This window comes from Papaver somniferum, unplaced genomic scaffold (genome assembly GCF_003573695.1).
Source record: "Papaver somniferum cultivar HN1 unplaced genomic scaffold, ASM357369v1 unplaced-scaffold_148, whole genome shotgun sequence".
Classification (NCBI taxonomy): Eukaryota; Viridiplantae; Streptophyta; class Magnoliopsida; order Ranunculales; family Papaveraceae; genus Papaver; species Papaver somniferum.
Window position 1 is genome coordinate 369,413 of NW_020624154.1, and position 14,761 is coordinate 384,173.

General features: G+C 36.3%; 1 protein-coding gene across 1 annotated transcript; it reads right to left on the minus strand.

Annotated features, from left to right (window-relative positions):
* Nucleotides 1-201: 201 nt before the first annotated feature.
* On the minus strand, nucleotides 202-14,500 carry LOC113335488 (exocyst complex component SEC5A-like). Its single transcript, XM_026581531.1, has 21 exons — nucleotides 13,986-14,500; nucleotides 12,731-12,876; nucleotides 12,081-12,175; nucleotides 10,879-11,073; nucleotides 9,792-9,919; nucleotides 9,544-9,702; nucleotides 8,856-8,960; nucleotides 8,189-8,263; nucleotides 7,893-8,030; nucleotides 7,599-7,778; nucleotides 6,838-6,981; nucleotides 5,569-5,695; nucleotides 5,275-5,485; nucleotides 4,275-4,390; nucleotides 3,929-4,163; nucleotides 3,525-3,618; nucleotides 2,611-2,688; nucleotides 2,434-2,490; nucleotides 1,836-1,985; nucleotides 1,220-1,432; nucleotides 202-716 (listed from the first exon to the last, which is right to left on the minus strand). Exons 1-21 carry the CDS (start codon nucleotides 14,400-14,402, stop codon nucleotides 489-491), a joined length of 3,291 nt encoding a protein of 1,096 aa, XP_026437316.1. The 5' UTR covers nucleotides 14,403-14,500; the 3' UTR covers nucleotides 202-488.
* Between the last annotated feature and the right edge of the window lie 261 nt (nucleotides 14,501-14,761).

Sequence of the window (14,761 nt, forward strand, 5' to 3'; positions counted from 1 at the left end):
TTTAGAGGTGTACATGTTGATTTTCAACCATTAGTTCTTCACTTTGTTGATTTATTTCTTCAATTGGTGGAGATTCATCATCACTTTGTGTAAAACCCTCTCTACCATCTAACAAAATTCATCTTCTTGGTTTAATTATTAATTATTATCTAATTAAATTAAAATTAACTACACAAGGATTGTTTGGTCATTACAAAATTATTTGAGATAAAGGAGTTTTTTATATTACTTGTGGGTGACCCATTTTTGTCTTATTATGTGACGCCTCTCTAATGGAATGTGACGCCCCAATAATAACCTTCTTTTTAATGGACACAACACAAAGTTCATCTAGGGTATTACAATCATGTGTAGGAAACCACCTAGAAGTGCCAAAGTGAAAGTATGAATGCTTTGATTTGATCAAAAATGATGAGTTAATACAACACATAATATTACACCAAACAACATCTATATATAGAAAGGAGTATAAGAAAATGTTTATTAGGTCATCTGCGCCTTTGACGGGAGAAGCCAGGGGAACCAACAGGCTGAGTCGCTGCTGCTTTGTAACTTCTGCTCGGGGAATCCATTGATCCTCTAAAGGAAGAGTAAGCAGACTTCACAGGCTCCGGAACAGAGTCCAATGGTATTGACTCCACAAAGCATGCTGTGTTTATTCGAGTTCTCTCAAGCTCAGATTGAAGCAACTCAGAACTATACTGCTGTGCAAGTGCCTGCAGACATACGCCAACACTTCAATAAGGGGTACAATTTGGAATGTGTTAAGTTCATTCTACGGGCCGCATTTGGTAATATCATACAATGTTTTGCTTCCCACTTCGAAGTGGTTTGAATCCAAAAGGAAGAGAAAGAAATAAGCCCCAAAGATGCAGAAGCTAAAGGCAGTAGTCATGAGCTAGTGTTTGGGTAACTTCACTTTTTATTAGGAAGGACTGCACTTCCCTCCTCTCTATCCTGAACCCAAAATCGGTATTATTACCCCTACCAGCATTGACCGATGTTTTTTTTAGAAAGTTGTTTACAGCAAATCAGAAAAAAATAGGTCTGTTAAGGCCATAATTTGAAAAGCGGGGTGATCATTTCAAAATCTGTTGGCCATAATTATTGAGTATACATGGGGAAGCATGCAAATTTACTCTTATTCTCTGTTCTTTGACAGGGTTCATGTGGTTTCCATTTCCAGTTTAAAAATTAAAGAAAGAGAAGGGAGACTTACAAGAAGATCATCGGGGGACACAGTCATTCCCTGATGCCTGTCTTCTGCAAGTGCTTCCTCACTCCCACGAGTGGATCGGCGGTTATGACCTGGCTCGGCAGTCTCGGTCACACTTTCCGAAGCCTTCTCAAGCAAAACCCCTTGCAGAGATTTCAGAGACTCACTTGCTTCAGATGTGAAATAAGGATTCAATATTGTTTCAAAATATTCAAGCTGCAAAGTACACAAAATTATCACTTCGCGGATATTTATACAACCTCCATACAGGAAAGACAAATTTATGAGCTTCAAAATGCTACAGGCACTCAAAGATGATAATTCTACGGTGCATTAGCAAAAAATAAATGGTCATGATCATTCCAAGTTGGCAAGAGTAAAAATTTGCAAACAAAGAAATAACTCTTGCAGCAAGCTATTAGCTGAAATTCCAAGTTTCTTTCAGAAAGGATATGATTTTCTCATATTTGGCTGCTGCTCCAGGGAGCAAATGGAAACATCACAAAGTTTTGCAAAAACCACCACTGTAGTCTACAGAAGCATCAGCAATTGCAGACTAGGTTTTTGGTTGGAAATAAACTAAATTTCTAAACCGTTTTCAACAGTAAGGATTGATCACCTCAAGCATGAGCTGACAGAAACCATTGGCATCCAATGACTTGAGCTCTTTGGCTTTGTTCTCGTGGAAAAGACCAAGAAAAGTATCAATCAAGCCTTCCACAAGGATGCCTAGTGTCTTGTCAAGCAGGGGCTTAGCACCAGCGAAAACCTGAAACCATTAAAAAAAAAAAAGTGGTTGAGAGTTGAGACAATTCATAAAAAACTTTTCCAATTATTTAATAATTAAGCATTTAAGTCGCTGTTAACTTGAAAGATATCGTTAAGAACACTAAGCTCGACAGAACAGCTTAAGAACTCAAGATTAGCGCATTTGATAGAGATGTAACTTTTTCATACATAAAATTCATATGATTTCCCACATAAAGAGCCAACCATCTTCGGCATACAACTATTTACGAATGAATTTCAGCATAAACTTTTTAAGTGGAGAAGGCTTTACAGTAAGAATTCAGCAACACCTTAAAATGGCAAATTGAAGTTGGTTTATTCAAAGATTCAATTTTCAATACCCATCAGCAGCTCAAAACACAATCAAGCACAAAAGAGACGAACACAGGAAATGTACAAAGGTCCCAGAATATGAAAGGGAAGCCTACCTCTGCATGCACCGCAACAAGAGCGTGCAGCAACTCCACAGCAGCATCCCTCACACCCTGTTAAAAATATGTGAGATGAGGATTTGGTATATGATAGTAAATTTAAATTTTTTGTATGAAAAGGAAAAAAAAAAGTAAATAAACTACTGTGGCTTCTGCTAAAAGTAAGAACATTACTTTGACAGCAGGTGCAGCTCCCCATTGAACTCCTCCATCCAGAAGATAGTTTATTGCAGCCGTTCTGATCAAATTTGCCTGGGAAATAGAAATAAGGCTGAAATCACACCAAGATGAACTAACCAAAGAAGGAACATATTATGTTTTTAGAAAATGAAGAAGGAACATATTTACTTAGATACATTTACATATATCTTCCTAAGCAAGAAATATAGATGCACTTCAAAAGAAAAAGGAAAAGTGAACCATGTGAAGTGAATCTGTGAATGCAACTCAATATCAATTTTTAAGTAGTAAAAACTAGTGAGAATATGCTTCAAAAAATACTGAATAGCAGAAGCATGATGTATGGAAGTAAATACATTTAGATAAATCTTCCGAAGTAAGAAACATGGATGCACTTCAAAAGGAAAAGTCAAAGGCTCATAGTGAACCATGTGAAGCGAATCTGTGATTGTTCAAAAAACTAGTGAGAATATGCTTCAAAAAATACTGAATAGTCCAGAAGCATGAACTATAGAAACTAGAGAGTAAAACAGAAGCATTTTGTTCAATGTTCCATAACTAGAACGAAGACTTCTGTCTCAGAACCAAATGAAGATTTCAAAAACTTAAACATGTTGAACCACACCAACACCAGTGACGGTGGCATATGCCTAGACTGGTGTACTCTGAAATCGTCTTCTCATCCTCTTGAACTGTAATCAGATTTTCTAATTCCAAATTCAACAATAGCTATCCTAATTCATAAATTACTTGATAAGATCAGGAATCTTGTAGGCTGCATTGTTAACAGTGTATTTTCTTGTTTATTAGAGCAGTTTTATCTTTCACTGAATGAAACCAAGAGATAAAGTCAAAATAAGTTAAGGATCTGAGTATTTGAGCATCTTTAAAGGTGGATTGTCCAATACCTTCGCAAAAGTATACTGAGCAAGGACCTTTTCTTCAAGTCCCAAGAAAGACGTCGTCAAATCTTGTACATCACTATCCCCTTCGTCTTTGTCCCTGCAATATTGTGTGTAACCATATGAACAGATACAAATATTACGTCACTTAAGCTGTAGAACAAGTAGCTCTAAGCCTAGAAGGCCTAACACGGCGTAAAAATGAAACTGCAACCTCTAAACTAGAATCATTTGAAGTCATTGACGTAATACCTCCTTAAATAAACAGATCATTTTTAATAGAATTCTTCCTTGATTTTATGTAGTAAATTGTCTTAACTTCATATACCAAAACCACAGTAACACCTAACCAGCATAAATGTAAATAAATTTGTAAATAAAAAATGAGAGACCAAGAACCCATTAATTACCGAGATAGCCAGATATATTTGTACTTGTTGTACAACTCAGAAGAAAGTTCGTCTTTGCAATATCCAATGTTACTCAAAACTATCAACAGCTTTTGATGTGGATCAGTAACAGTGCTACCAGGGTGAAGGCCGCAGGTTCTTCGTTCAGGCTCCGACAGAGATCCATTTTGTAAGGGGGGAGTGTCTTTGTTTGATCTACTCTGCGTAAGTTCACTACCAATTCTTTCTAGATGACCTGTATAGAGCAAGAAAACAAACCAAGCTTTAAAAACAAGAATGAAGAATCTAAAAAGGAATCAAAGCACAATCTCCGAGTTAAATGCACAAGGTGTTATTCCTCTCACACCTGCAGAATCAAGGAAACAGTTCAAAAATGAAATCCTTATAGACTCCTGAATTTCTTGAAGCTGTACAGATCTGTCATTCGACTTTGCAGCCTCGCTCCTGAGGTTCTGAATCATCCTGCCAAATATATCAAGCACTGATAAGTATAAGGACATCAAGGAAAAAGGTAAACCAAGGAAATGCCAAAAACGTCAAACTACTCCGTTTTTTAATTTTGTTGTGTTTCCTAGACTTCTAGAGTCTATACAAAATTGCAGATATCATTACAATAAACCGTAAGCTGAATATTAAACTCAGAATCATAGTATCTGCCAGTAACGAATATGACGCACTGCATTACTAGCATGCAAACACATTATATATTATATTATCTTTGCAAACAGAGTGATGCATCCCACAAGATGCTGCAATTATTGATGAGACAAGAAGAAGGAGGGAAATGAACTGCCAGCGCTTCCTGAATCACTGATAACCAAACAGAATATAGGATGAGCTTAGATTAAGAATTTGCTTCATCCACTCTTTTGAACAACAATCACCAAAATATGCCCGCTAAACTTTTTGATAACCGAAGGAAACAGTCCAAAAGTTGTGAGTGACACCAACACAGTTCAGTTTTGGACGAAGCTAAAAATGAAAAACTGGAATTCTCTATCATGATCATGGTAATGTTTTGAAGGCGCAATGTTGTACCTGCTACTTAAGTAACAAGGACTATAGATTCTTAAAAGTTCTGTAACCTGTATATTACAGGTACTCACTGGTAAGAGTTGACAGCAGAACATCTGAGATATCTTTCAGTACGTGTTTATAATTTCTAGGTGATATTAGCATATATTGATGTATAAATTGTGTATTGTTGATTTTACAATTAAGTTTTTCTATCCAAGTGCTTGTGATTCGGGGCGTCATTCAAAAAAAAGAAAAAAAAGAAAAAAAAGGAATAGAGGAAGTGCAGAATAAATCAAATAGTTTATGACAAAATTTTAATTTAGACTCACAAGTTGATCTGGTCCATTGCTGAGATCATCATCGTACGAAATGCTAGGGGCAAGAAAGACATTGTATATGGTGACTTATTCCTCTCGAGAATGGATACTGGGACCCAAGCTTCATCTTTTGATATCTCCTCCGTTGTTAGTCTCATCCATGAGCATAGCCTAAATATGTAGATCTTTGTGATTTCCGAATAAAGCGTACGCAAAGTCATAACTGCAACATTTAGCGGACCCTAGATTAAAATAAAATCGAAGAAAATGAAAGGGTGTGTGCACCCTAAAAAAATTGATGAATACCTGCACTAGGAGGAGCGGACTCTTTCCCCTCAATAGCTTGGCAAGCTTTAGATATGTCCTTTATGGCATCACTCATGAACGGACACAGAATATTTGCCTCTTCGAGATCGCGAAATGTGTTATGGACCTGATCAAGAACAGCAAAAAAGTTCAAACTATTTTCACCCTCCCAATCAACTGTGCTGATATGCTAAAGTAAATATAAGGATCGACAAAATTGCAAGCAGATATAAGATGGGATTGGGTAAAATTATTTAAACCTACGGCTACCAGCTGGGTGAAATGGATATAGTTCACAAACCTAACAGAAAAGGGAAAAGCTATTCAACACTTCCATAAACAGTTAAATATAATATTGCTAGAACAACTCCTAAAAGCAACAATATCCCCCATTCAAAGGTGCTACAACATGGACAACAAAAAGACCATAATTGACCTCTTGTCTCTTGAAGAGATGAATCCTATTAATCAAAGTAAAGAAAACACAGAAACGGAACGTTGAAAAAAACAAGTAAAGAAAAACCACCTCCCTGACTATAATCATGATCGTCCAAGCTCATTAACATAGATCTTGAAATCTCATGGTACAACATAATACATTGTTTGTGCTGTCACATTCAACTCTATCTAAGCATTTGCATCAGTGCTTAGAAGAAAGATAAGAATAATAGAGAATTGCTAGCAAGCAGCTCCCTAAGGGAGATATACAGCGCAACCCCCATTTTATTTGCTGATTGTGGAACCAAACTCTCCGACTGACCACGTGCTAGGGTCACATCTCTTAAATGAGAGGGTGCACAGTGCAACTCCTTTATAACTGCCTGCTAACACTACTCACAAAATAGAAACAGAACAAAACAAAACAAAAAAAATGGCTTCGCAAGGAAAAGAAACTCTTATAATGCAATTACAACACTTAGAACACATACACTTGCTCATAGCCCAAGCTGCATAAACACTTGGCCGTATAACTGGTGATAACCACCGTGGTTGACTATCTACTGATCAGAATACAGCTTAAAAAGAAAAACAACTAAGCTAGCTACAATGATCTATTGAAACCCTAATAATAGCACAAGAAATAACTCAACATACAAGCACGAAGGCCATGATAGATGCCTCATTCTTAAGGTATCCAAACATTGTTTTTCCATGTAATGTCTACCCACTATCTCAAACAAACAGTATCTTTTGGAACAAATTTAATCCTGATACGATATTTGAACTAGTATATTTTTTCGCATAGAGAATGCAAGATAGGATGTTCACCTTGACTTCATATGCAGATATAGTACTGCGAATCATTCCAGCAACTTCATCGAGAGAATGACTTGAGTACTTGACATCACCACCTCTATCTTCAGTCTTACCCATCGATGGCTTAGCATTGCTCTCAGTAGCAACTTGAGAAGACTGCACAAAACAAATTTACACGCACAGCAAGAGTTACGATTTTACATTCTAAAAGTCTAAAAGAGGAAAACAACCAAACCTTACAAAAATATTTAATATGCAAACACCAAATTCAGACAGTTGTAGACATAAATTTTTAAACTAATTAGCTAATGACTTCTTCTTCTTTTTTTTCTTTTTTTTTTTTTTTTGCTTATATAGCAATTGGATATACCATCCAAGATTTTCCTACTCCAGGCATCTTGCAAAGTTTTTTGTTATGTATATATCTTATTTCCCATTAAGCCGCATATCCTTGACAAGGTCGATTAATCAGGAGATCTTTATGTACTCAGAGGATATAATACATGTCAATGCATACAGTACAAGAAAGATAGAAATCACACAATATCTTAAGGTAGAACAAGCCTGTACGGCACGGTATAAATCATTGATAAGGTACCAACTCCCAAAAGAAAATCACATTTGGACATACAATGAAACATTATTAGAGGACGAGGTATGAAAGGTGAAAGCACTTGCAATCTCAAGTACGTGTATGCAGATATGAACTTGCTTTAAAATGAAAATCAAAGCATCGCTTTAGAAATCTGAAGAGTCAAAGAGTACCCGCATACCTTGGCAAATTTTCCACTAAACACTGAGAGTGCTGTTTTCCAGAATGCCGGTATATGATGGATAAGTACGGAAGTTAACCTACGAATATACCTTCCCTTGAGAGCATCCACTTCCTCACTAGGTAAATCTATTGGCTGTGAATCTCCTTGCAAATTGGTGTCTCCAAGAAGGGAATCTGACTGAGTAGGGTCATAGAACAAGTATTAGATGCAACTACAATACAGCTATAAACTGATCGAGTGACTAATTTTTCCTAATAAAACGAACATGGTTCACTTGATTGTTTCACATACAGAATTGTTAGACTCTTGCTGGATTTGTCTCCACCTTGCATCAGACAGGGCTTTCTCATGGATCTTGTTCTGCAAAGCTTCCACCCTTGCTTCATGATTTGACGTGCATCTTTCAAGTAACCCCCTTATCCTATTATTCTGCTCATAGTAAGTATATTCAAAGACAACAATGAATTACGAGCCATAGATGAGAACAAAACAATACCAAGCAGATTTAGTAAGCGAGGATAAATTACAATTATTTCATTCAGGAAGCAATCAAAGAGCCGTTTCAACATCTCAAATAACATACTAACCTGAATATTAAGATAATGCCAGACAGGGTCTGACTCAGGTTCCAACTCCAACAACAGTCTCACAATGTTCTCAAGCTACAGGTAAACCAACAGTACAAGATAAATACCATGTGCAGAAAGGACTGAATTAAGCCAAGAGTATCTGGTATCAACTTTATATTATGAACTCTGGCCAAAGAATGTCATTCGATATGGGTCCCTTGCCGATGCAAACTCATACTCGGCCATAGAAGTTATAGAAAATCCTACTGTTGACCAACTATGGATTAACAAAAGTTTGCTTCAAAATTCATTAACATCACGCATTTACAAATTAAAGTGCCTAGATCATCCATCAAACACAGATACACTCCCGATGAAACGTAAGGAAGGAAAAAACTAAATATACTAAAACAATCATATCAGCATGTGACTATCTAACAGGAAATCTGATCCAAGGATACTTCGAGCAAACCCAGAATTCCAATTTGCATCTTGGCAACTTAGCGTCCAATTAAGTAGTTCCAAAAAGAAGAACTTCAGTAGCAAAAGATAAGAAAGATGACCCACACGCATTGTTTCATTTTAGAAGAAAAAATTCTTCACATGCTATTTCAGTGTTTGAACTAATTATGTAATTATGAAAGAAATTATAACGTATTGCCGAGAAATAAGAATAAAGTGTTACTTCTGCTAGGTCTATTTCTGGATCTTCCATCGACTTATAAAGCATGCCTTTAAATCCATGAATCACTTTTTCGACTTCTTCAAGAACACGTTTCAGTATTCCAACCTGCAAGTGTATAGTACATTATTAGAGCCACATTTTATAAAGTTCAAATAAACAAAATGAACAAAATACGTTTTCTTAATGCCTGAGTTTGTACGTTTTCTTAATGCCTGAGTTTGTACGTTTTCTTAAATTTAATGAGTTCAAAATTAGATAATCCCCACTGCAGATTCTGAAGAGATGAACCTTATAGATATTTTAAGACACCACAGTTCTGATGATTTGTTAGATTTAAATAACCTGAATATTCTGTCCCATGGCAACCACACCTAAATATGTGTTCCTCTTAAATACTTAACTAGTTAAAATGAATCATAAATAAAATAAAGAGAAAAAAAAAACAGGAGGCGAACACTTCACTGCATGCTCAAAGAAACAAATAAATGGGAGAGATGATCTAAAAAACATGATTCTTAGATATCAAGTAAAAACTTCGTTTCTAAAAGATCAATTAGGGAGACAGACAAGGCCAATGCGGGGAATCGCTATTTTGGCACTGTTGGCACGCAAAATTGACTTAACCAGCAAAAATGGTGTCAAATATATAAGAGAGTTGCTCAAGGAACTAGAGAAGAACACTATTTACATGAGAAGGCAGAACAATCGACTTTGCTTTCATGTATTCCCTGACGGCCAAGTCATATTCACCCTTACTGATACTTCCGCGAATCGAGCTAGGCAAATTGAATAGTGTTCTGAACCTCTGAAGCATACCTTGAACGGACCTGATTTTCTCAGCTTGAACCTGTATTGATGTTGGCAAAGAAAAAAAATAGTCACAACGGTACCACTAGGTAGCTGATAAGTCCATATTCAATGGTAGACTTGTCTCACCTGCCTCTCAAATAGAGGTTCAAATGCACGATTTGCTAATGAACTAACACTTTGTATACTACTATATAGATGTGCAGTTCCAGCGCCTTCGGGATCTTCTTCAATTCGCTTCAACTTCGATTCAATATCTATTCAACAGGCTTACAATCATTAAAAAACAGAAGAGATAGCACAAAGAATTTACTAACAATAAAGGAAACGACTTGCACCACTTTCACCCTGTGAATTCTATCTATGCTGATACACAATAAAACATTCACTTGTAGGTTGATGCTAGACGAATTCCAGATGAATGTTTAACGACCCAGATATGGGAGGTAATATTCATTCAGGACTCAGATTCCCCTTTTTTGCATCTACTGTGCAAGGTTTCAAGGGGTTCCTCCAACTATCTGTAGTCTCCACTCTCCAATAAGCTTAACTAACACGTCAGTTTTTATTAGTGGTGTGATTGGAAGTCTCATGAACATAAATCAATCAAGCACTCACCAAAGATATACCATTTATCAAATCAAATCTCCTCGAGAAAGGAAAATCTTCACATGTTTGAAGATGTCATCTAGGATACTTAGCCGCTTAGTTTCATGTTGTTTATATTTCCTTTAAAGTCAGACTATTACTTTGTTTTGCCGACTCAAATTGGTATTCTTGGGGACTATTCTACAATTTCTGTGTCCTCTCTTTTGCTAGTCTGAAGAAGTTCCCTCTAACTGCAATCTCACAGCTTAATAATCAGTTTATTTCCATGTTACTGTAGCCCAAACAACTCGGATAAAGCATGGTGAGTATAGAAGACATGTCGTCAATGAGGCCACAGACTTGAGAACACACATTGAAGGTGGTACAGCTCATCATATTATAGTTTCCTCTTTCACCGTGAAAGGAGAAACTAATTTAATATGAAATATTACTGGACTTATTAGGTGTTAAGAATCTTTCCTAAGGTATCTAAGGAACTTGTATAGTACTGTTGTCTATTCCGCACAGTGATATTAGATTTAACTGAAATAGGCAAAGCCAAAGCACGGTATCGACAATGGCAACAAGGATTGGAGCAGAGAGAAATCAAATGGCATAAATAACATACCATCAATAGTAGTTTTGCAAGAAACAAAGCAATCAAAATTTTCTTTGACTAATTGCTTTTTTTGCTGAGTCCTTCCTTTCAGATCAGTCTTTAAAGCAAGGGCACCAGCTTCTAAATCTGCCGCACAAGTATTTTGATGTATACGGGCTAGAAATAGTTTTGCATCAAACTTGTCAGAAACATACATCAACTTCTCTGCAAGGAAACAATTAAACAGATATCAAATTTTTGTACCCTATTTTTATAGACAAATCCTTTCTTTGCTGATCAAAAAAAGAAAGTACCATCTTTAACAAGGTCTCACGAGTTCAAAAGATTTATTCGGTTTACTGATGATTCAAAAAGTTTGATTTGCCGGATTGTTTCATTTTGGTTCAGTTACCAGAACGAGATAGTGACTAGTTAAGAGCTAGATTTTACGTACTAACTTCAAATTGTCAGAATATCTCAAATATTACCTTGATTAGTGGTAATGAAAAGACTAGACTGAGTTGCTATCTTTATACTATTCATGTAATGTTCAGAATGTTTCAAACTGTCAGCATATCTGAAATGCTACAGCTAACCGCAAAAAAAAGTTCATGTGATTCTTAACCAGGCTTGTATCCAGATCTTCTCTAAATATCTAAGATTCCCTCCTCTTCAGTTAATGAAGAAGTACCATATATTGCTCACAACATATGATTGTTTGCACGTGCTCGAATACCAGAGTTTTGTAGCAATTGAACACAATATAACCTACTGTCTAAGGTTAGGCGGTATACAGAGCTTGTCATCGATTATGAAGACTCTAGCAGAATTTAGAATTAAATATAATATTTGATGATTGATCTTCAGACATGAAACTTCATGAAACATACTATATGTTGATGATTTTTGAACATCTAATTTGCATACCATCCTAAGAGTTAAGCAACTAACTCAACAAACAGAATCAGCAAAAACCAGGTGATAAAAAAAAACAAAAACAAAAAAAATCAACAAAAACCTAAGCTAACATCAGCATAAATGCAAAAAATAGGCATTTATCAATTTTCAAAGAAAATGTTGGCGATAATTTTAAATATGAGTTATTTATTTGATCAAGAGATTGTAATATCAATACAATAAAAAGAGTTAATCATCGCGCAGTTGCAAGGAAATACAAAAACTGGCATACATTTTTCACTGATAAAAATACTAAATGAATTAAGATGTAATACCACGGAGATTATTGTCTAAATAATCTTTATCAAGCTTGGACGGGGAGCTCTCTGAAGCCTCTGTGATCAGCCTCAACGACTTATTGTCTATTATCCTGTCAACATATTATACAGAGTGAGGCAACAGGAAGCATGAGAGACGTAGAAAGTAAAAACTTCTAGGGAAGTTAACATGTTGTGGGCACATATCTATTAGGTAACTGTAGTGTGCAATCGCGTCACCCAATCTGGTTATCCATTTAAAATCATAAAAGTGTTGACCCGTGTACTTATTCCCCAATAGGAGGCTTAAGAAACAAATGAAGATGAAGATGCAACAAAGAGAGCAGTCTCCCTATACCGGTAGAGCACTTCATTCAATCCATGCAGTTCTTAGTTTAATTACACTTAAAATTAAACATCAGTCATGAACTCATACTTACAAAAAATTCAAACTGATTTAGCAGTGGGATGGGATATACAATAAATGACCCGGGGCTAATATCTGGAAGGGCTAACAAAAAAATGGGAACAGTAATAGAAACTTGCAAATGTCATTTATGATTAGAATAAGATAAATTTAGTACTTGGTACACCATATAGCATCCCTGTTATGAACATTGGTAACAAACGCAAGCATTTATGACCACATAAAGATTAAAAAAACTTACCCTAGTCCAAGGGGATCTACACATTCCATTCCTCGAGGAAAGGACTGCAAATTTGTAAATCCGATTCGACCACGTGCAGCTTTTGGCGCCACAGGAGGAACTGGAACTGCTCTAGTCTCCCTCATTTCACGAACTCTGCGCGCAAGCTGCAAAAGGAAGCATGTAAACATTGCGCACAAACAAGATAGCAGTTATAGAAAATAAATGAAAATATTTGTAGCTTCACCAACAGATTTGTAAATATCACACATTATGCTAGATGAATTAAAAATACAGCAATTACGTGAACCACCCGTTTCTGCCTCCCCAAATGCCAGACAAAATTGGCAGTGTTAACTTGCATGGACACGGCAAAGGGTATGTAACAAGTAACAACTAGCAAAGGACACTCCACCTCGCAGAAAGAAATCCTTGCACGATTTTTTATTGCACCGAGTTATTCTTCGGGTGAAACCAGACACCTCACAGATTAAAGCAAATAAAATCCCATCCATTACCATTCAATATGGATTGTGAAAAGATACAGACTTCAGGTCATCAACCATAATAAAAGAATTATTAAAGACCTGGGTAACCCAAAAATCTCCATTTAAAACTACTGTACAAAACCAACATGCTCCGTACACTGGAAAAGTAATTCATGCAAAACACCACTGAAACTAGTTCAGCTACCATGGACAATTTGGCATAGCTATTTCTGCTTACAGAGGTAACTTTTTGAAAGGAAAGAAAATATAACCTTCGAACGGCGTCACCTCAATGTACGTAACATCCAAGCTTTTTCGGTAGCTATTAAGTATTACCAGCTCATTTTGAGAGAATTGTCTCTAAGTTTTCATTGTAATGGCTTTTTAAACAATCCAGATATCTTCCAAGACCATCAGTAAAAGAAAACAAAACCGGCTAGGCCAATTTCCTCGAATACAAACTCATCGGGGTACAACACTATCTCATTCTAAGAGCAAAGTTGCCAATTTCGCAATGCCCAAGTTTCCTGACACAACTTAACTAACTTCCCTTACAAATACCACAATTCAAACTTAAATTCCACAATTTAGGATCCAACTCAACTACAAATAAGACAGTATGATAACTCAGACCTAAATCCCACAGTTCAGACTTAAAGTTCGCATTTCAGACCTATGTTCCACAATTCAGACCTAAATTTCACAATAAGGTTTCACTAAGATGAACTTAACACTGGTCATTCAATAGGAAATCAACGAAAAACCAAAATCTCGAAATTCTAAATTACCTCAGCTTCATCAACACGTTTCCAACAATTAGCTTCTTTCCCATCCCAATTCCGATCAGTAACATCATCTCTAGCACTACCACCACTTTTTCCACGATTCTTAGAAACAACACCAGGATCTTTAGAGTTGTTATCTTCATCACCAGAAGATATACTAAGTAATTCAACCTCAGAATCATCATCGTCAACATCTATACTTTGTCTACTTTGATGATTAGACATTCTACTGTTATTATTAGGGTTATTGTTTTTTCTAGTTTGTGACGATGGTTTTTGAACAAGATTAACAACTGGTTTCTTTGACGATGAAGAAGAATTTCTTGATTGTTTATGATAATTTGTATCTCTTTGTGATTGTTCTTTCAATGCCATTTGTAATAGCTCATCTTCATCTAAATCTTCACTATCTGTCGACATCTTTGGTTTTCTTTCTCGAACTCTTTTCTTCTTCTTTGATTTTTTTGATTTTGGTTTTCTTCTTAGATCTGGTGAACGATTTTTGGAGAGAGAAGGAATGAGAAAGAGAAATGAAAGTGTAGGCAGGCTGGGTAAGTGTGGGCCCGAACGAGGATACAGGTGATCCTGATGTGACATTCTATTACCGGGGGTAATTCATCGGTATCCTTCAGACTGAGAGTGATTTGCCGGATCGGCCAACCCTTGGAAACTAGCGGGATACTCTGTACCGCTGGTGATATAGCCGTGATCCACGGTGAGACTATGTTGTTACTGGCTATTCTTTTTAATAGTACGAGAGTCGTAGCTGTTATTCCAAA